This window comes from Peromyscus leucopus, chromosome X (assembly GCF_004664715.2).
Source record: "Peromyscus leucopus breed LL Stock chromosome X, UCI_PerLeu_2.1, whole genome shotgun sequence".
NCBI classification, from domain to species: Eukaryota; Metazoa; Chordata; class Mammalia; order Rodentia; family Cricetidae; genus Peromyscus; species Peromyscus leucopus.
In genome coordinates, this window is record NC_051083.1 from 8,420,254 (window position 1) to 8,442,181 (window position 21,928).

Sequence of the window (21,928 nt, forward strand, 5' to 3'; positions counted from 1 at the left end):
ATTTGCTTTACTAAACATCCTTAAAGGAAAGCAGAGTTGAAGCTAAAGGCTAATAATTATTTGCATAGATAAGGTAAGAACTAAGAAACACAAGTTACTTAATAGTTATTATAAATTAGTATTATAACATGAAGGGTAATGAAGGTAAGTAATTCAATTTGTAGGGATATTACCTGCTTAGAAGTATTCTATCCCAATCAACAAATAATTGAAAGACATTTGCAAGCTATATAAATGAAAAAATTAATAAGCAAGAGGTTTAAAAACTGCCAAGATTTGAAATATCAACTGCAAAGCTAATATTCTTAAATAATGTACTTTAAACTAGAATGTCTTAACTTTCCAGTAATGTTAATACAAATCAGGCTATTCATTTTAACTATACAGCTAATTCAGATAGAATTCATGTTTTAAATAAGTTTGGTGCTAATTTATGTGAACTTGGGTTAGCTGTTTGGTACACAACATGTTTTTACATCCTATAGAATTCCATGGATTTTCATGATAAAAAATTTGACTTTATCCCTATGTCATATTTAAATAATAACAACGATTCTAAAAATCTCAGCATGGTGGTGAATGTCTGTAATCACAGCACCAGAGAGAGTGAGACAGAGGAATTGAGCGTTGGAGCTCACACAGTGAGGACATGTAAAAACAAACAAGCTAGTAGGTCTTAGTGATACATGCCTTAATCTCAGTACTGGAGAGACAGAGATGGATCTGTACAAGTCCCAGGCCAGCCTGGTCTACATAGGGAGTTACAGTGAATCCTGGGTTCTGTGAGACGTTGTCTAAAAATAACCAATGAGGGAGGTGGTGGTACACGCCTTTAATCCCAGCACTTGGGAGGCAGAGCTAGGCAGATCTCTGTGAGTTTGAGACCAGCCTGGTCTACAGAGTGAGTTCCAGGAAAGGCGCAAAACTACACGCAGAAACCCTGTCTTGAAAAACCAAAATAATAATAATGATAAATTAAAATAAAAAATAAAAATAACTAACCAAACAAAAATACAAGCTAAAGAATTATGTATGCTTGACTATCTAACAATTCCATCAAAGCAGTCCTATACTTCTTAGCAATAGGGCACTAAAAAATTTTCTGTCTCTTGGTGAGCCTGTGGAAGTTTGTGAAATACATGGCTTGAAACAGGGAGTTTCATATCTTTTGCTGGTTTGGTGCTTAAGACACGTTTTTTACAAAACACCCTTTAAAAATTATCTTGACACTAGTTAAAATGGGCAATGGATCCATTTCAGTTTGGAATACAGAAAAATGCCGGTGATTTATAGTGCATAATCTGAGGGAGAGGGTCAAGTTGTGGAGTCCTACAAAGAGGAGACATCAGGGCAGGGGAGTTAATTACTAAGCCAACTTAATAGGGTTACTGAAGAAAGGTCTGAGTTATTAGATATCAAGCAAGGAGCAGGGGTGGAATTTTTGTTAAAGTCAACAGAATTTTTGCAACAACTGGAGACCAAAGATAGGACCTAACGAGGACATCTAATCAGAAAGACAGCTTCAGAAGAGTAACCTGACTGAAGACTGGTTAAGGACAGTCCGTCGAGCCAAACTGGTTGCCCTGTTCTATTGCCCAGCGCCGTTCCTCCACCCATCCCTTCAGCTTAAAGAAAAAAAGAATAACGAAATTTTCTCTTGGAAACTCTAGTGGGGGTTGGGAAATGCCCAGGCCACCCGGGAAGAAGAGCACGGAACTACAATTCCCATAAGCCCTCGTAGGGCGAGGACCCAAATAGTCCGCCCCAATCCCTAGTCTTGCGGCTGCGCACAAAGTGCTGATGGCGCTGTGCTGGGAAGAGTGGGCGGTGACAAGACTGAGTCTGGAGGAGGAGGAGTAGGAGGAGGTGGAGGCTGAGGAAAAAGAGAGACCATAGACTTCCACTTCGGCCTAGAGCGTCCTTTAAAGTGTTGGGGAGAGGAGGGCGGGCGGGGACCACCCCGAACTGGCCGCCGGCGGTATCATGGCGTCCCGGAACCCCCCTCCCCAAGGTGAGCAGCCAGGACCCGAAGTAGTCTCTGGGACGCGGCCCACAGCTCTCGACCTTGCTCCCATGGTGCTTCTCCCTTCCCCTCCTCCAGTGTTTGTGGGGCTCGGTCGCTACATAGCCCCTTTGAGCAACCCCCCTCCAAACCAGACGTCACCTTCCCCTCTTTGCGGAACTCACCATGCTCCCCTACACTTACCAATGCCGGACCCTGCCCTGCCCCCACCTCTAGCCTTTCTCCATCTTGCTACAGTAGGGGGGTTGGTGGGTTGATTGGTTGGTTCCGTTTCAGGCCTGTCCTGATTTCCTTGGCTGGCTTCCTAACCTGTTCTTTCAGGGGAGGAACATCCCTTCTCCCCCTTTACCCACTGATGGAAATGGACCCTGCCTTGACCTTATTCTGATTAGGCAGGTAACCACTCACTGCTTCGTAACTCACTTGGCTCCTGGCTGCATGTCCCTATGTCTTTGAAAAGGAAATGGGGATGCTATTGCTAAGCCTTTTTCTCTTGAGGCCCTAGTCTCAGGGATTGAGTTAATATTGCTCATTCGTTTCCATCTGGCCATTTTTAGTTATAGGCCAGACATGACAGTCACAGGTTTTATGAAAACAATTTGTTAGACGTTTCCGAGTATAGATTGATTTATGTTTTCGTTTTGTGTTTTTTAAAGACTATGAAAGCGATGATGAGTCTTATGAAGTGTTGGATTTAACTGAGTATGCAAGAAGACACCACTGGTGGAATCGAGTATTTGGCCACAGTTCGGGACCTATGGTAGAAAAATACTCCGTAGCTACCCAGATTGTAATGGGTGGTGTGACTGGCTGGTGAGAACATCTTTTTCATTGAATTTCAATGCGAACCTAGCTATTTATTGTCCTTTTGTAAATGGGTCAGTCACCATACATCTTCGATGGCTCTCCACTGTTAATTCCAGAAGAGCACAACTTTGGGGCTTTTCCCTGATGTAATTGGTTAGATCAACGTTTAGACACTCCTTGTTGGATTTTGATGATTTCCCTCTATCACAGGCCCACCATAGTTCCACTCTTCCCCCATTACCCTTCCTTTGATTCATTATCAAATTTCCAAATTCAGCAAGTTAATTGTAGTTATTTGCTATTCAGTGCCAACAATTGGAAAAACCCATGAGAACTCCCACTGCAGAACTGGCCTCTAGGAGTCTCAGCTCTGTACATAGAAGCATTAATGGTCAGTAAAAATTATTCATGATGATGCAGCGGATTCGATTTTTTTTTGTGTGCTAGTTCAGATTATGATAGTGCTTTGAAGATCTGACAGCATTGCTTCTGTGTTAAAATTAATGGACCGATTGCTTATTCTGCAATAATGTGGAGTACAATAAGGAGTGCTTAATGACCATTAACTAGGCAACAACTCAGACCACATGATTACACTGTTGTTACCATGTATTTTAGTTTTGTTATTTTTGGAATAAAAGATTAACCAGATAATAAGGGACAGAACCAGTTCAACATTTTGAAAAATGTTGATGACTCTTTTGAAGTGACGGTGCTTAAAGTGTAAGCATTTTTTTTCCCTTTACATTCTAAGGTAAATTCATCTTGTGTTAATTAAAATACATGCTTCCATGTGGCATGGGTAAATAACATTTCTTCATGTGTGTTTTACATGGACCTTGGAATAGTGATGGTTTCCTATGCCTGCTTATAAAAGCCCTTTTATAATGTAAAACAGTCAAAAACCAACTATTGTGAAGATTCCATGGCACACAGGCACGGTATTAATACTGCTTTATTGAAAAAGCATGCCGTTAGAGCAGAAATTTCTGCTGAGGACCTTGGTCACTTCAATGATTCACTGTACAATGATTACACCTCTGTCCCCCTTAAATCAATTCATAATTTGGTGCCAGAGGTGATTGGTTAAATGGAGTCATGGCCAAAAGCCCAATGTTAAAAGATATTTTAAAAATAATTGAGAAATAGAATTATAGGATTACTGCACATTTTCTTCTTGTAGACCAAACCTGGTAAGAAGGCCCATGATTGCCAGGTTTTCTTGAAAAGCCTAAAGGCAGAGCAAAAGTTAGTAGAGTCATCTTAGTGACTGTTGCTTGCTAGCAGTGGTACACAGCTTATGGAACATCCGACTTGGGATATTGTAGATACTTGCCTACTTTTTTTTCTCTTTCTAAGACTTTATTGACTCCCGTATGAGGAACATATTCTTGATAATAGTAATGCATACGTTTGGATTATCAGTATCTGCCAAGTGTTCAAACCAGGAGCTATGTAATGGTTTGTGGTTTTTTGTTTTTGTTTTTGTTTTTGTTTTGACACTGATCTATTTGTATGTGTGGAGGTCAGAGGACAGCTTATAGGAATCAGATCACTCTACCATGTGGGTTTTGAGGATCAAACTCAGGTCTTCAGGCTTGGTGGCAAGTGCCTTTACCTGCTGAGCCATCCTATGGCCTGAACTGTATAATAGAACACTAATACATAGGTGGCTTGTTTTTTATTTTTAACTAGTGTGGGAGTAAATTCAGGGTCTTGCATATAGCAGGCAAGGACTCTACCTCTGAGTGACATCTGTGGCCTTGCATATGGCATGCATGCACTCTGCCTCTGAGTGACATCGGCAGCTACATAGGTGATTTGCTGTAATGACTTGGACTGTAGTGTAGATTCAATGTAGTAATGTTTTGAAATATTCTTAGGATATAACATTGGTGTGATATTGTGGCATAAAAGAGGAACACAGTTAATAGGCATGAACCTAACTTAACATTTCAGACCTATTCAAGACATGAAGGACAGCCTGAGGAGATTGTATTTAGCTGTAGTAGGTAGTTAGCTGTGAGTTTTTGATCATAAGAAATGAAAACTAGTGTGATAATGGGTGGTTGCTAGGAGACCTGGAGGCCTTCAAGACTGATTCTGGTGCCGTTAGAGCATGGTCTAGAAGCACAGTTCTGGAATCCCAACATAACATTACCAAGGTAATGATGCCCTTAAGAGTACAAAGGAGGGCTGGCAAGATGGCTCAGCAAGTAGGCTTGTTGCCAAGCTTGGTGACTTGAGTTCTATCCATAGGACCATAGGGCCCACATGGTAGAGAGAATCAACTCATGTACGTTGTGTTTGGACATCCCTGTGTGTAAATGCGCGTGCACACACACACACAGCCAAAATATTAACAAAAGAATAGAAAGGAAAAAGCAGTTTTAGAGACAGGGTATAGACAACTTTCAGTTGAAGATGAGGAAATCTGAAATGAATGTTAAGTGGGAAATGGAGAATGGTACATAGAAATTGGAACCTTAGTAGCAGTTTATTGGTGAAATTATTAAGGCCACTCCACGTAGTTAAAAGGGAGGTTTATTTTGTGGGGTAACTTACAAGTGAAGGGATAGGTTACAGGGTCTGGGAAAGGTGTAGCGTAGTCAGGCAGTGTTCTTTGGAGAACTCTGCTCGGTCTACCTCCAGTGTCCAGGGTCCAGGAACCAAGAGAGCCAGCGCATCCGATCTCGGGTCCTCAGGGTCCTCTCTTAGCCCCACCTTGTAGGCGTGACTGTTACCAAAGCTTCAATGGGGGTTGGAACTTCCAGGACAAAGCTGGAATGGCTGCCCATTACAGCAGTTGTTTTGGCTTTGTTTGTGTCCCTGTGACATGACTCATTGAATTAAGTACCTACCAGTTCCAGTATGACCTCATCTTACCTAATTACATCAACAGTGACCTTATTTCCAAGTAAAGTCTCATGAAGGACAGTAATTTGGGGAGACACCAATTCAGCGCATAAGGCTAGGGTTAGAAATCTGGGATTCTTTGTGCTATTTTGATCTGGAATAGCGAGGGGGAACTGTGAGTTCACGCAAGAGGTATGGGATGACACTCTACAGTTAGATGAGACAAAGCAAGCTTTATACAGAAAATCAATGCTAGATAAGGGGGCTCTGAGAAATGTGGGCAATGTAATCGTAAAAGTGGAATGACACACAGGACAGGAAGGCTTTTCATAGGCAGAGCTAGGCAGGAATCTATAGAATTGGGAAGATTAATAGCTCAAATAAAGATGATAATAACATTTGAAGCTAACTGGATTGGAGCTGCTTTGGGTAGAGTATGTGTTGGCCAGATGTATGGAACACCTTGACTGCATTAAGCAAAAGAAGCAAATGATTTACTGTGGGAAATTTCAGCTTACACAAATGGAGAAGGAGTATCATGAACTCAGATACTCACAATTGGTTTCAGTAGTTGCTCTTTTTATTTTCCTTTTAAGTCTCCCTCTTCCCTTCTTTCCTCATTTTGCAGCAAATCTCAGACATTTTAGTGTGCATTTTTAACCACCCTGTATGACTGAAGGAAAACACTGAAGGTTTCTGACCAGGCAAAGGACATTATCAGGAGAAATGGGAGGACATTAAGCTTTTATTAGCAAAGCAATAAAATGTAGAAGAAATGTAGTGCATCACTGATTGTTCTCATTCTTTGTTATTTCTGTCATTAAAGGTGTGCAGGATTTTTATTCCAGAAGGTTGGAAAGCTTGCAGCGACTGCAGTAGGCGGTGGCTTTCTTCTCCTACAGGTATGCTGGGCCTTCATGTACTTGCTTCTACTTACATAGGTAGCCAATGGAAACAGAGAATGTTAACTCATTTCATTCCTGTTCATTTCAGTAGGAGGTAGAATTTTCTTTTAGGTATTAGTTCATGAAAAACTATAATGAGTTTTGAAAGCTTGCATCTGTCATAAAAGTAAACAAATTAAATATTTCTAGATTCTCTAATATATGCACAGCATGATGTGGTATCAAGTATTAAAAAGATAAATTTAGCTGAGCGATGGTGGCGCACACCTTTAATTCCAGGAATTGGGAGGCAGAAGCAGGCAGATCTCTGAGTTCAAGGCCAGCCTGGTCTACAGAGCGAGATCCAGGACAGCCAGGGCTACACAGAGAAACCCTATCTTGAAAAACCAAAGAAATAAATAAATAAAAAATAAAAAGATAACTTTGAACTAGATATGGTTGCATACATCTATAATCCCAGATACTCAAGAGGCTGAGACAGGAGGACTACAAGTCCAAAGCAAGACTTAGTCCTCAAACCAAATCAAACCAAACAGCTGGGACTGTAGTTTAGTAGTTGAGCCTTTGAATTTTACCGGTAAATTGGGATTATGGGTGTATACAACCATACCTGGTTCGTAGATCACACTGTGCATTCATTATATTTTTTCCATAAACTGATGCCTACTTATGTCAAAAGCTGAGCAACTATTAACATTTTCTAACATTTTTTTTTAAACTGAAGAACTAGAGGCAGGTATGGTGGTATATGGTAGGGTTTCTGTGGAAGAGTACTTTGGTGGATCGATTGGGGCCAAAGAATGGAATGCCACAGAGATCATATCATGTAACAGATCTCAGGCAAGAGATTTTTTGTGGGGGAGCAAAATGCTGCCTTGGAGTGGGGACGAGTGATACAGAGACAGAGACAGACAGTGAGAGAAATAGAGACATACAGAGAGCGAGAGATCTGTGATGGCCAGAGAGCTATCTGTGATTGTGGGGATGTTTTAAAGGGTACACATGTCGCATTTAATGGCTGGTGATGAAGTGGCTGCTGGCCCTGAGTTGCTGAAGGCAGGCTGTGGGTGGAGGAGTGCCAATTTCTAACAATATAGGCCTGGAATTCCAGCACTCAAGAGGCTGAGAGGCTAAGACAGAAGGATCTAGAGATCCAGGCCAGCCTTGGCCTACTTAGAAATATACTGAGACTTTAGGGGGAAAAGAAGAGAAAGGAAAGAAGAAAAGGAAGGAAGGAAGGAGGAGAGGGAGGGAGGGAGGGAGGGAAGGAAGGAAGGAAGGAAGGAAGGAAGGAAGGAAGGAAGGAAGGAAGGAAGGAAGGAAGGAAGGAAAGATACAGAAAGTAGAAAATTAAGTTTAAAAATATCCATAATCCTATTTCCAAGACAGGTGGATTAAAATTTTAATTTTGTTCATCCTCTTTTAGGGGTTAAAAATGCTTTGCTATTAGAGAGTGTTTATGAGGATATTATCTACCATTCATGTCTGACTGGTATGTATTTTCCTCAAAATAGTATTTCCTGAAGAAGATCAAATATAGTAAATCTCAGAATTGAAAATCTCTGAGAATGAACGTTAGCTACAGTCTTAAAGATGGGAGAACTGTCAGTTATATGAGATTTAAGAAATGATTACTGTTCATAGCAACCAAAATCTGGGTTTAGTACCTAAGCCATTGATCCTGTAATAACCAATGTAGTCACCTTAAGTGCAAAGAGATAGTACTTATATGAACTGAGCACTAATTTAAGTAGTGTACTAGCCAGCTGTTTTAAAGATGTATTTTATGTTAATAACAATATTAAGAGCAATATTTCTTGTGGTAGAGGTAAAAGAATGTGATTAATTTCTAATTTGGTCCTTTGGATGTATGCTAGTGTTTACATGGAAGAAAATTTTATTTAAGCTGATTTTGACTTGCATTTGTATAGAATCAAGGGCATATTTCTGTCCAGTGCAAAGGGAACTAGACTAAAGCAGAGTATACTAAAACTGTTAACAGAATTGAATTGTGTGTTTGTTTTTATCTATTTCTGCATGTTAGCCTCTCTGTCTATTTCAGTCCATTCAGTATTCACTGTTCAAACCCACATTTTATCATTGCTACTTCCTACTTTTCCAAGCCTGGTATTTTTTGAAGTGTCAAAGGCAGAAGGGCACAGGTCTTGTCTGCATCAAACCACTTTCACCCACAGATATAATTAGCCTTGAAAACGCAGTAGGAGGAACCTGAAAGAGAAACTAGATAAAGAAATGGCTTTTAAGCTAATTGCCTCATATTCTTAGGCCTGATTCCATATTTTATAACCTTTGCTTGTAATTAAAGATAAGTATTAGTTTGGGTTAGACTTAAAGATTTTCTACTAACATTACTAAATGTTTTTCAGTAGATATTTATCATATTGCCTTCTTAAAATAGACATCAGAGCAGGTCTGAGTACAGACTATTTACAACTAATGAATCATAACCAATTACAGATATTTCCACTCCCCCTGCTTACGTTAAAAAAGTAGACAATGACATATGAGTATTTCAGCTTTTTTTAAAGTTATATATGTTTATATAAAAGGGACAGATGCTTGTATAGGGCTTGTTACAGATTAATCCTCTGCCTCCTACCCCAATTTTCCCCTCCCTTGAAGCAACCATTTTAACTTCTCACAGAGCCTTCTTTTCCCTGAGTTGACTGACCAGTTTTTTGATCTTTCAGCAGCAGATTTTCACTGTTGGCGTCACATTATGGAATATTCACTGTTCCTTTTTGAGTTGTTCTGTTCTGACCTCACCTCCCACTGTGTTATACACCTGAATACTTTCTGTCCCTCCCCTATGCCCTCTGGCCCCATCTTGAGTATTATTTCATAATTGTATAAGATAAGTATCTATGATTAAGTGAGCTGCTCGAATTCTTGGTTTTTTTTTTTATTGAAAATTCATACAATATATTCTGATCATGGTTTCCCCTCTCCCATATCCTCCTGGATACTTCCCACCTCCACACCCATCCAACTCCAAACCTTCTTTCTCTCTAGACAACAAACAGGCAAATAAGCCAGAATAAAAAAAAATAAATGAATTTTCTTTATAAAACAGAAAAAGCGCAAAAAACACTGTTTGGGCCCTTGTTTCCAGTAAGAAGATTGGGATTTTTCTTTTTTGGTGTATTCTCATTATCTAAATCTTCTCTTGTGGGAATATGCATCAGCCAGCTAGTTTAGTCTTCTGGAGAGGGCTGTCCCAGGCTCCTCTGTCCTGCTTGTTTTCTAGGCCTAGCCTATGCCCATTAGCAGGGGATTTCTCTTTCAGTACCATTCTGAATATATCCTTTCCTCTGTCTTGGCTTGTTTCCTGTATCTCATGTTGTCTTGTTTCCTATTTTCAAGGGACACATCTTCCCATTATTATATCTTCAAGTATCTTAGGGTTTCTATTGCTGTGAAGAGACACTGTGACCACAACTCTTATAAAGGAAAACATTTAATTGGGGCTGGCTTACAGTTTCATAGGTTTACTTCATTATCATTATGGCAGAAAGCATGGTGACATTGAGATAGACATGGTGCTGGAGAAGGAGCTGAAATTCCTACATCTTGATCCGAAGGAGACTGCCATACTAGGCCTAGCTTGATCATGAGACCTCAAAGCCTCCACAGGGAGACACTTCCTTCAACAAGGCCACACCTACTCCAGCAAGGCTATACTTCCTAATAGTGCCACACCCTATGGGCCAAGGATTCAAACACATGGGTCTACAGTGGCCATACCTATTCAAACCACACATCAAGTAACCTGTGGAGAAAATAAGCATGGGTGGTACAATTTTGAGATTTTTGCATGTCTGAAAATTTCATTTTCTCTCACATTTGAGTAATAGTTCAGCTGGGTTTAGATATTTCTGTGTTGTCTTCCAAATTCAATGTTACTGTTAAAAGTCTAAAGCTGTTCGAATACCTGACCATTTGTATGCATACCTCCCTCTCCCTACCTCCTAGTAAATGCTTAGAAGATTTTGTTTGTGTGTGTCTCCAGTGTTCTGATTTGTCACATTGATAGTTATTACTGTGGGTCTATTCTTACCCACTGTGGTCCCTTTCAGTTCAGGAATTTTTTTTATATTAGTGAACGAGTTCCTACTTCGTGTTTATTGTCATTGCTGTCCCGTCCCTATATTTCCTGTGATATACATCTCCTGGACTGGCTGTCTAATTTTCATAGCCCGTCTTCCTGATTTTTAGTTCTGTCTTTTTGGTTTATTTTCTGGGAGATATTTTCACCTTAATCTCCTAGCTGAGTTTTTCCATTTTTGCTTATTTATTTGTTTGTTAATTTATTGGTATTGAGGATTAAACTCAATCCTTGTGCATAGTAGGCAAGCATTCTAGCACTGAGCTACATGTAGCCCCAGCCCTTGTGCTTATATTTTAATTCCTCCAAGCTATTTATGATTATTTTTTAAAAGAAATTAAGGAGGTAGACTGTGTTTATATGAAATTGAGTCTCCTATATCCCATTTGATCCCGTCACCCCATCTCTGATTTGAATTGAAAATAAAAGGTTCTTAAAAGTGACAGGGTCTGAAAATTTTTTTAATTGGCAGGTGGTAGTTTGAAGTAACTGCCTTTATAGGTTATAGGCCTTGAATGTTGTTTCAAATGGTCTGTCGTGCATGAAGTTCTTAGCATCTACACAAAATGTTTATCTACCAGTTGATTTTTTCAGCGTTACAGATAACATTGTAGTGATAGCTGTCTGTGATAGTACTGGAGATTGAAGCCAGGGCCTCATGTGTGCCAGGCAAGCCCTGTACCACTGAGCTACATCCCAGATCTTTAATTAACCGTTCATTTTCATTTTTCACATTCCTCTCACACAAAGCCTTTTGATTAGCAAGTGCTTCTAGTAAGTATACATCCATTGCATTTCCACTGTCCCTTTATGAAAGTACATACCAATTTTCCTTCTTTCCAGTCTATATTCTTTTTTTTTTTTTTTTTTTTGGTTTTTCGAGACAGGGTTTCTCTGCGTAGCTTTGCGCCTTTCCTGGAGCTCACTTGGTAGCCCAGGCTGGCCTCAAACTCACAGAGATCCGCCTGGCTCTGCCTCCCGAGTGCTGGGATTAAAGGCGTGCACCACCACCGCCCGGCTCAGTCTATATTCTTTAGAAGGGAATCACTAGGGCAGCCCTCACTTGAAGAGAAGGTGTGACCTCCCTGAGGACAAGTGTCTACATAAGTTGTTTTAAAAATTTCTGGTCAGGGGTAGTGGTTTGTATAGTCTGCATAGTTCCAGCTATTAGGGAAGCTGAGGCAGAAGGATTACTTGAGCCCAGCGGTTCAAGGCTAGCCTAGGCAACATAGTGAAACCTTGTCTCAGAAGGAGGAAAAAAAATTCTGAAGACTTGTCTCTTCTTCATTTATTAATTTTTATTAAATTATATCAGTATGGACTTAATTTTTATTTTATATTTTGGGTTAAAAATCTAAATACCATTTTCTTGATCAAATTGTTAGATTTAGCCATGGGAAGCTCTTTCAATTGTGCATTATTTCCTCTGATCATCAGTGTTCATTTTATTCATTTATTTACTCATATATTTATTTGTGCATCTGTATGTCTGTGGTGTATGCATGTGTGTAGGTTCACTTACCTATGTCTGTGCAGCTAGAGGTTGATGTGAGGTGTCTTCCTCAAGCTCTTGCTACCTTCTTTTCTGAGATTGAATTTCTCACTGAATGTGGAACTTGATGTTTCTGCTAGACTGGCTGCCTATTGAGTCCTGGGGACCCACCTGTCTCCACCCTAATGCTAGGACTACATATGTATGTAGTCTCATCTAGCTTTCATGTTAGTACTAGTGATCAAATTCAGATTTTCATGCTTGTATAGCAGACCTTTACCCCTGGAGCCATTTCCCCAGCCTGCTTGCCTGCCTTTCTTGGTTTATTTCCTTCTTTCCTTGCTTCGCTCCCTTCCTCCTTCTCTTCTTACTGGTTTTGTTTTATATTATGATATTAGGGGTCAAACCCAGGGCCTTGTACATACTTTACCACTGAGCTACAACTTCAGCTCTTGTTTTAAAACCTCTCCCTACAGTTTTTGCTCCCCTAATTTTCTCATTTAGTTGCTGTTTCTGTTGTTTTGTTTTCCAGTGTTAGAATAAAACATACTAGACAAGTGGTCAAACACTGAACTGCACCCCCAACCCCTTGTCTAAATGTGTACCCCCTTTCCTTGCTTGTTTATTTTGATCTCCTATTTTCATGTTAAAAGCCTTCCTTCCGCCGGGCGGTGGTGGTGCACGCCTTTAATCCCAGCACTGGGAGGCAGAGGCAGGTGGATCTCTGTGAGTTCGAGGCCAGCCTGGGTTACCACTTGGTAGTTCCAGGGAAAGGCACAAAGCTACACAGAGAAATCCTGTCTCAAAAAACCAAAAAAAAAAAAAAAAAAAAAAGCCTTCCTTCCTCTGTGCCTGATGATCCTTGATTGTTCATATTTAAGAACTAGGCACTAAAATTTAATGGAACTCTTAAATCCTTGATGGAACTGTCCATTTCTGGAAATCTAGCCAGTCTAAGAAGAATTATCAGAAGTCCTGAAATTAGGAGTTGGAGATCTTCCTAATGAAATAGCCAGTTGGATCCCTAATGGTGAGGTTCACAAGTGGGAAGCCCCATCTACCTCCTTACAGCTTTCAAGTAGCAATGAATCTTTGTAATGAAAGCTTGGTGCTATTTTTAACAAGTAATTATTTTTTATTATTGTGGTTCTGGGGAATCTAATCCAAGATGTCCTTCCTACACATCAGACAAGCAATCTACTACTGAGCTGTACCCTCAGCTCCTTATTTTTAACTGGGAAGCTTTTATTCGAATAAAGCCTCTTTATGTAATTTCATTAAATATTGAAATGCTGTAGGAAAGTCAAGTGTAGTTCAAAAAGTGGTCATCATTGTTCCACCTCCTCTCCAGTCTGCTGGTTTGAATTTCTTTATATGGATAAGTTAGATGTGAACAAGACTAACCTGGGTCCTGTATGGTCAGTTCTGAGGATGCACTTGCCTATTAGGTTAGATGTACTTCAATCTCACTGGGAACAGATAATTCATTCTTGATGATTGTACTGCAGCATGCTGCTCAGTTTAGACTGTTCCCCTTCTGTTTGACAGGTATCTCTCTAAGGGAAGAAGAGAGTGATGAACTTCTCAAGGAAATTCCTTCAGTGGTAGTGGGTCACATCCATGTCAGGTGGAAATCATCCTCTCGCTAGTAAACATGATAGGACCCTTTGGGTTAATCTAGCCCAGTTTCTTTGTTAGAGTATTCTTTGAACCAGGTTGATTAATACAATTTTGGAGATTTAGTATTTATTCATTGTCTTTACAATCATTCATTCAGTGTTTCTCCTTCATCTTTTTGCATGACACTATTTGTGACTAGGGACACAGAGATTCACAGTTCACTGGGAGAGATAGATAGTGGCAAACAAATCAACTGGTTGAAGCCAAGTTGGATGGATACTTGTGGTGGTCAAGACCTAGCTGGATGGATACCTGTGGTGATTAAGGCCTAGCTGGATGGGTACCTATGGTGGTCAAGGCCTAGCAGGATGGATACCTGTGGTGGTCAAGACCTAGCTGGATGGATACCTGTGGTGGTCAAGGCCTCGCTGTGGTATGGACAGAGTGCAGGAGGCTTGAATTGCTTGGAGGTGTTGGAGAAGGGAAACCTAGAGAAACATTTATGTCCTACGTATCTTAAGGTTTCTTATTTCCCCTGCAACTGTATGATACTTTACTTTCAGAGTATCTACAAAATCTTTTTTCTCAAATTAGCTAGATTTACTGACTTTGGTAGCACCTACATTTTGTTTTTTAAATTTATACATAGAATTATATTTGTGAGAATTTATTTCATCTGTCTGATTAGATGGCCTCCATTTTTTAGTTATGGGGTTGGAGTAGATAAGCAGTCAACTCCAGGAGATAATTTAAGGTTTGTTTGCTTGCTTTTTTGTTATTTTATCACCAATGTAAGTCATGGTACAAAGGTTTTATTACTCTTTTAAAAAAAAAAAGTTAGTAACTTACAATGGTGAATCTTGAAAAATGACAGTTGAATTATGGATTGCCAGAGTGTGGTAATGTGGATAGCATTTTGGCTGTTCTAACCAACATCAAAAGCCATGCACATGCATGAAATCTTTGTATTTCAGTAAGAAGATATGTTGAAATTCAACCTAAGGTTAAATACTACAAAAGTTTCCAAGTAATCAACTAGTGTGATTGCTTAGGCTCCTTTCTCTGAAGTTCATTGTTACTGCCGTGCCTAGGATCCACATCACTGTGTCAGGTTCTACTGGAAAAGCTTTCATATGCCGCTCAGTTTGATCCCCTCTTTTTAAGGCTGGAATCTGATGGGATGGCCGGTGAGTGAGTATAGGAAGAGCTGCAGATAAACCAATTGTGTTGTGGAGTTAGTCACAGAGAAAATAGAACCTAAGATTCCAGTCCTAATCTTTATATGAAATCAGATATTTTTGTTATTTCAAGTATTTTATATGTGGTTAAATCCTACAAAAAATGTGTGAGATTGATAGTCAAAAATTTACAAAGAATGCGTGAAATTGATAGAAGTGGTTTATAATAGTATATATAGTTCAATTATTTGCTTCTTATATGCTTATTTATATTTATATTTTCATTATACTAGTTACATCTTGTTATTGTTCTTGTTCTAATTTTGCAGTGGCTCAGTAATTTCATATTAGGGTTCTTAAGATGATTAAGCATTTATCTATAGTTTTATAAAAAGGATTTATAGTATGAAATTTATTATGGAAAGCAATTACTATAAAGTTTTTTAATTAAAATATAATTGCATCATTACTCCCCTTCCCTTTCCTACCTCTAGCTCTGTCTCTGTATATCCCTCTCTCAAAATTCATGGCCTCCTTTTCTCTGTTATTATTACATATATGTATAAATGAATACATATATAAATACATCCTGCTGAGACATTTAGTGTTGCTTGTATGTATATAGTTTCAGGGATGACAACTTGGAACTGGATAACCAATTAGAGGCTCTTCCCTGGGGTTGACTAATTCTCCCCATTTCAGCAGTCATTCGTTGCCTGTAGTTCTTTGTCTAGGGTGGGGTTCTATGAGACTTCTCCCTCCATTGTAGCATGACTGTTGGTGGTGGTGTTCAGGTCCTTTTTTAAGCAGCCATATTGGTGAGACTTCATGGGTGTAGCTTCCCTGCTATTTCTAGGAGACAAGATCTCACAGCAGACTTCCTGGTTCTCTGGCTCTTAGACTCTCCCCTTTTATTCTGAGATGTCCCCTGAGCCTTAGGTGCAGGAGTTGTGTTAGAGATATATCTGTCAGGTCTGGCTGTTTTGTAATCATATCCAACTGCTGCAAAGCAAAGCTGCTTTGATGAGGGTTAAAAGCTGTACTTATCTGATTATCAAGGTAAGTATTTAGAATGCAGTTAAGAATTATGCTGATTAAGGAAAGTAGCAATAGTAGGTTCACCTCTAAGATCCATGATCTCACTAATTCTGGGTGGTTGGCTAGATTTCCAGTAAGTACCAGGCATACTTTCCCTCCTGTTGAGGAAGCCTTAAGTCCAAATAGATAGTTGTCAGTTAATACCTAGATATGAGTGTCACTATTATGCCTTTGGGGATATCTTCTTATGCTGGTTGTTGTTGTGGTTCATATGCATAATGGATAGGTAGGACTATTGATTGCTTTCCTCCCTTGGCATTTTGTATAGTACTTTTCTGGTACTATGAGAGCTAGAGTCCTCAGGGAGGAGACTTCAGATTAGATCTAGCTTGGATCATCCAAGTCCTCTGTCTAAAGTGCATGGTGTGTTCAGCAATACATACTTACTTTCAATCTCTGGAAGACAACCAAAGGCAATAGCAATAGTGTATTATTTATTTTGGGAATCTCTTGGACTCCCTGGACCAACTCAAGATGGCTAGTACTGGAGATTTTTGTTTAACTGTCAATGGCTCTTGGGGTAGTATTGTCAGCCCAAGTGCCATAACTCTGTGTGTGTGTGTGTGTGTGTATACATATATGTGTGTATATATATGTATATATAGACATTAATTTGGTTTATATGTAATTTTTGGTAAAAAAAATTAATATGATTCCTTATGGCTTTTTCAAACATCTTTAGTGCTATTTTCCCCTCTCCTCATGCCCCTCATTCTGTATCCCCCCCCCCAGCCCCTGCTGTAGGCAGAGTTTTTCTGTGTCTTGGCAGCTGGTTCCCAAATAACCACACAGAGACTTAATATTAATTATAAATGCTTGCTCAATAGCTTAGACTTATTTTCAGCTAGCTCTTGTAACTTAAATTAACCCATTTCTATTAATCTATATGCTGCCCTGACACTCATTTACCTCATGTACCTACTTCCCATCCTGCTAGCTCTGCATCTCACAGCATCTCCTCTGACTCATCAGACTCCTGTAACTCCACCCTTCTTCCCAGTGTCCTCTCAGTTTGACTCTCCCACCTAATCTCTTACTGCCTAGCTATTGCCAGTTATCTCTTAAACCAATCAAAAGACACCTTGGCAAAGACACATCTTCACAGTGTACAAAAAGATTACTCCATAACACCTCACCTCTTGCCAATCAATTAAGCCTCATCCCCCATTTCCCTCTTTCATATTTCTATCCTACTATTCTTATTTCTAGGATACCCCATGCCTATAGTCCCTTTTTACCTTTTCTGGTTTCTGTATTTACTCCAGGGCATATACTCATACCTAAAGATTTGGAGTTAGGAACCACAGATGAGAGAGAACATGAAGTATTTTTCTGGGTCTGGGTTACCTCAGTCAATAAAATATTTTCTAGTTCCATCCATTTACTTGCAAATTATTTCATTTTTATTTTCTTTCTTTTTTTTTTTTAAGGATCTCTTGAGTGCGGGAGCTTAATTTATTTTCATTTTATGTACATTGGTGCTTTGCCTGCATGTATGTCTGTATGAGAGCATTGGATCCCCTGGAAGAGGAGTTGCAGACAGTTGTGAGCTGCCATTTGAATGCTGGGAATTGAACCCGGGTCCTCTGGAAGATCAGTCAGTGCTCTTAACCACTGAGCCATCTCTCCAGCCCTGTTTCATTTTTCTTTACAGCTGAATAGTATTCGTTATCCATTTGTCAGTTGTAGGACTTTTAGGTTGTTTCTGTTTCCTACTATTGTGATCAGAGTAGCAATGAACATGGATGGCTGAGCAAGTATCTGTACAGTAGGATGTCAAGTACTTTGGGCATATGCCAAGGAATGGTGTAGCTGAGTTATTTGGTAGAATTATTTTCAGGGTTTTTTTTTTTAAGAATTCTCCACACTGATTTCCAGAAAGGCTACATCAACTTGCATCAACTTGCAGTCCCACCAAGAGTGAATGGAGGTTCCCTTTTCTCCACATTATCTTCTTAAATTAAGTAGATTCAGAACTAGTGGAGAGCCGTTATCAGGCTATTTTAAATTTCCTTAATGACCTGTCAGCTGCCTACTATTTCACATCTATTTAATTAAAAGGTCTTTTTTATTCATATACTTTGGATAATCTGTCTTTTTAGCTGATTTCTTATTCTAAAAGGTAGGATGAAAGCAGTTATAATAGGTATAATACAGCTTTTTGAATCTTTCCCAGCCTGCACTTTTCTTAACCCAGTGTTCAATGCATCTAAGGAGCACTCTTAAGAAGAGTGGAGACTTAGGTCTTCTCTGTTCAGTGCCTCTTGAATGAGTAAACTGGTGAGTCAATAGCAGTTTCTTACTTCGAAGCTCCGTGAATTCCGGGAAATCTAAATGGCCTTCTACTTCTGGGATGATAGTCATTTTTATTGCATATTTACAGGTTGCCAGTCACAGTGGCTATGTGCAGATCGACTGGAAGAGAGTTGAAAAAGATGTAAACAAAGCAAAAAGACAGATTAAGAAACGAGCCAATAAAGCAGCACCCGAAATCAACAATATAATTGAAGAAGTAAGACAATGAGCAATTTTGCTTTCTGTTGTTTGGTAATATGTTTCAGTAGAAAATATGACTGAGGATTGCATTGTTTTAATGATGTTTTAGCTAGGTGTGGTTGCTTATACTTATAATCCCAGCACTTGAGAGACTGAGTGAGGAGGATTGCCATGAATTGTAGACCAGCCTGCCAGTTTGAGCTACAGAATAAAAACCCGTTTCAAGAAAGAAAAACAAAAGAAAAAAGTCGAGAATGTTACTTATATTGAGTTCAGTAATTAATAGTTTTTTTTGTAATTTGTGCATTTTTTATTGTTAAATATATCATAAAGTTTACCATGCTTAAGTATACAATTCGGAGGCATTATGCTTCTCTACAATCATTACCTCTATCCATTTGCAAAATGTAAAAACTGATTTTAGTAAATCTTATTTCCCCAAGTTTCCCCTCCCCTTAGTCCTCCAGTCTCCTTTGGGACTCACAGTTAAAGTGTACATAAGTAGAATTGTGCATTTGTCCTTTTGTTGTCTGTCTTATTTCATTCAATGGAATGTTTCAGGGTTCATCTACTTTGTAACATAATTAAGAGTATTTTTATTGACCCTTTGATTTTTAGGCAACAGAATTTATCAAGCAGAACATTGTGATATCCAGTGGCTTTGTGGGAGGCTTTTTACTAGGCCTTGCATCTTAAGGACTCGAAGGCTCTATCTTAGTGGATCCCCCAGTGAGAAGAGAACTGGTGGCAGCCGGGCAATCTCTGAACAGCACATGCCCCAGAATCTCCAGAATGAGCTGGACAATTGCAAATGCAACAGCTTAGCCTTTTGCCACCTGAAGCTTGACAAGCTAGAATCTGCTGTAAGACAACCTATGTGCTATGTAAACAATAGTATTCTTGAGCAAATCATGGCTTTTGTCAGTTTTTTAAATTTACATTTATTTAGAAACTTGCCTATGAATATAATCATTGGATATATGGAGACAGAAAAAAGCTGTTATGTGTACTGTCCAATGAAATATTACCCTGTTGCATTTTAAAAGTTCTTTGTGTTTTACTGTATAATGCCAATGATTAAAAACTGTCTTATGGCTGACTTTTTAAAAAAATGTGTTTGCAATAAACAAAAGAATTGTATTACCCCTTTGTAGAAGGATTTAGAAACAATAGAATAATTATAATATTAAACTCTTCTGGTGTATCAATCTTTTTTCCCCTCCTGTTTCTTACTTTGCTTATGTAGTATCTTTTCATTAAAGGCTTTTGTAAGGAAATACTACATGCCTAAAACATTTTTTCTTCTGTAATGTCTGCAGTTTTTAAAATGTTTCATTGTATGTTCTAGTTTGGCAGTTTGATTGATTTATTTATCCCTGATAGTGTAGACAGAACTAATTTGGGAGTATGTTATTAGTTGGGTCATTGATACATTTTATGAACTTCAAATACATCTCATTTTTTATTTCTAAAAATCCTAGTTATAATTTTGGCCTCTTTACCAAAAGGTACAGATTGCTTTAAAATGCTTAATGGTATAACATGAATTTATTGTCTGAAGAACTGTGATTTTCTGTGTAGTCATAAACTGATAGCTTAAATATAATTGCTTCCTTGATTGTGTGGCTCTCACGCATTGGCAGCATTATGTTGCTTGAATACTAGGCCAGTTTACCTGTTTCTCGGGGCCAGCATCACACTTGTTCAGAGCCCCCCTTGTCCAAGAACAACTTTCAGTATTGTTGTCTTGCCCAGAGTCCTATGCTGGCGTTGGGGAAAACGGCAGAAGAGTATAGGTTGGAGTCTTCAGATTGGAAAGATTGCAGCTATTCAGACTATCTCCTTGTGATAGGAAGCACCCATAGTATATTCTTTGTACTGTAAATGTGTCGTTTCATATTTCTGGTATTGGTTACAAGCTGTGTGCTTTTACTGTCTTGAAGTTCTTTAAAATTGAATGTGGGATTGATTTTTAATTTCTTTTATTCTCATTAGTGTCTCATAGAATGCTAAATAAAACTCAGTTTCTTAATATGAAGTGATTGTGCTTATAAGTACTTGTTCTTTGTTTTGAACTTTTCTCCATTTTTAACTGACTAAGCTAATATCTTGATTGTGGTCAAGTCATGTTGGTAGAACCATGAGAACCATGGCCCTGCTTCTGAGCACCACACCTGGGTGGTCCTGTGCAGCAAGGCAGTCTACATCAGGGAACTCCAGTCTCAGTTTTCATTTTGAAGATGTTTATAGTCTGTTTTGGGGGGTGATATGTTAGGAGAGTAGGGGAAACACAATCTGTCTGCTCTCAAGCTTTCAGTTAGAGGCATTAACATATTTCAGTATGAAGAGTTGTATACTAATATGGGGACTGTTTGCATAGGACAGTGAGTGGAGAGTCCAAATATACAAATGAAAATAAGAGTTAAAAATGGTGGTACACTGCAATAATTCCAGCCTACAGGAGGCTGGTGCAAGAGGATCACAGGGTCTGGAGGCCCGCCTAGGCTACATAGTAAGCTTCTGTCTCAAGAAACAACAGCAGGTGTGTGTGGTGGTGTTGACCTTTAATCTCAGCACTTGGTAGACAGAGGCAGGCAGGTCTCTGTGAGTTAGCTTGGTCTACACGTTGAATTCTGGGATAGCCAGGGATATATAATAGAGAGACCCTGTGTCTAAAAACCTAACTGTAGCTAGAGTTTTCCTGCCTTGCCCACAGTCAGGACAAATCTTTGTCACCCGCCAGTGCCACAGCCGCTCAGACCCAACCAAGTAAACACAGAGACTTATATTGCTTATAAACTGTATGGCCGTGGCAGGCTTCTTGCTAACTGTTCTTATAGCTTAAATTAATCCATTTCCATAAATCTATACCTTGCCACGTGGCTGGTGGCTTACCGGCATCCTCACATGCTGCTGGTCATGGCGGCGGCTGCAGTGTCTCTCTGCCTCAGCCTTCTGCTTCCCAGAATTCTCCTCTCTCCTTGTCCCACCTACTTCCTGCCTGGCCACTGGCAACCAGTGTTTTATTTATTGACCAATCAGAGCAATTTGACATATAGACCGTCCCACAGCACCTAACCTAACAAAACAACAACAAAATAAAGCCAGCCAACAGAAGGTAACACTTCTGTTGTACATTTCTAAATCTCTTGAGACATGTTTGAAAATATTTGTATGGAAGTACGTTATTACTTGTACTCTGTCATACTGTTCTCTCTCTCAGTCTCCTTGTTTCCCCTTCAGGCTATGCTGTTTCTCCCTCTAGGTTGACCGTTACCTGAAGCAACTGTGTTAATCAGTTGCTTAGCTTGTGTGGCATATGGTACT

The 21,928-nt window shown here is 39.3% G+C and overlaps 1 protein-coding gene across 1 annotated transcript; it reads left to right on the plus strand.

The window, feature by feature from the left end:
• Positions 1 to 1,819: 1,819 nt before the first annotated feature.
• Fundc1 (FUN14 domain containing 1) lies at positions 1,820 to 20,639 on the plus strand. The gene is made up of 5 exons (XM_028875895.2): positions 1,820 to 2,011; positions 2,680 to 2,836; positions 6,513 to 6,588; positions 18,489 to 18,617; positions 19,220 to 20,639. Exons 1-5 carry the CDS (start codon positions 1,984 to 1,986, stop codon positions 19,295 to 19,297), a joined length of 468 nt encoding a protein of 155 aa, XP_028731728.1. The 5' UTR covers positions 1,820 to 1,983; the 3' UTR covers positions 19,298 to 20,639.
• The last annotated feature ends 1,289 nt before the right edge of the window (positions 20,640 to 21,928 follow it).

Coding starts and splice junctions, on each gene's coding strand:
- Fundc1 (XM_028875895.2), top strand. CDS start 1,984: ATGGCGTCCCGGAACCCCCCTCCCCAAG. Junction 2,012..2,679: donor CCGGAACCCCCCTCCCCAAG/GTGAGCAGCCAG, acceptor TGTTTTTTAAAG/ACTATGAAAGCGATGATGAG. Junction 6,589..18,488: donor GTGGCTTTCTTCTCCTACAG/GTATGCTGGGCC, acceptor GCATATTTACAG/GTTGCCAGTCACAGTGGCTA.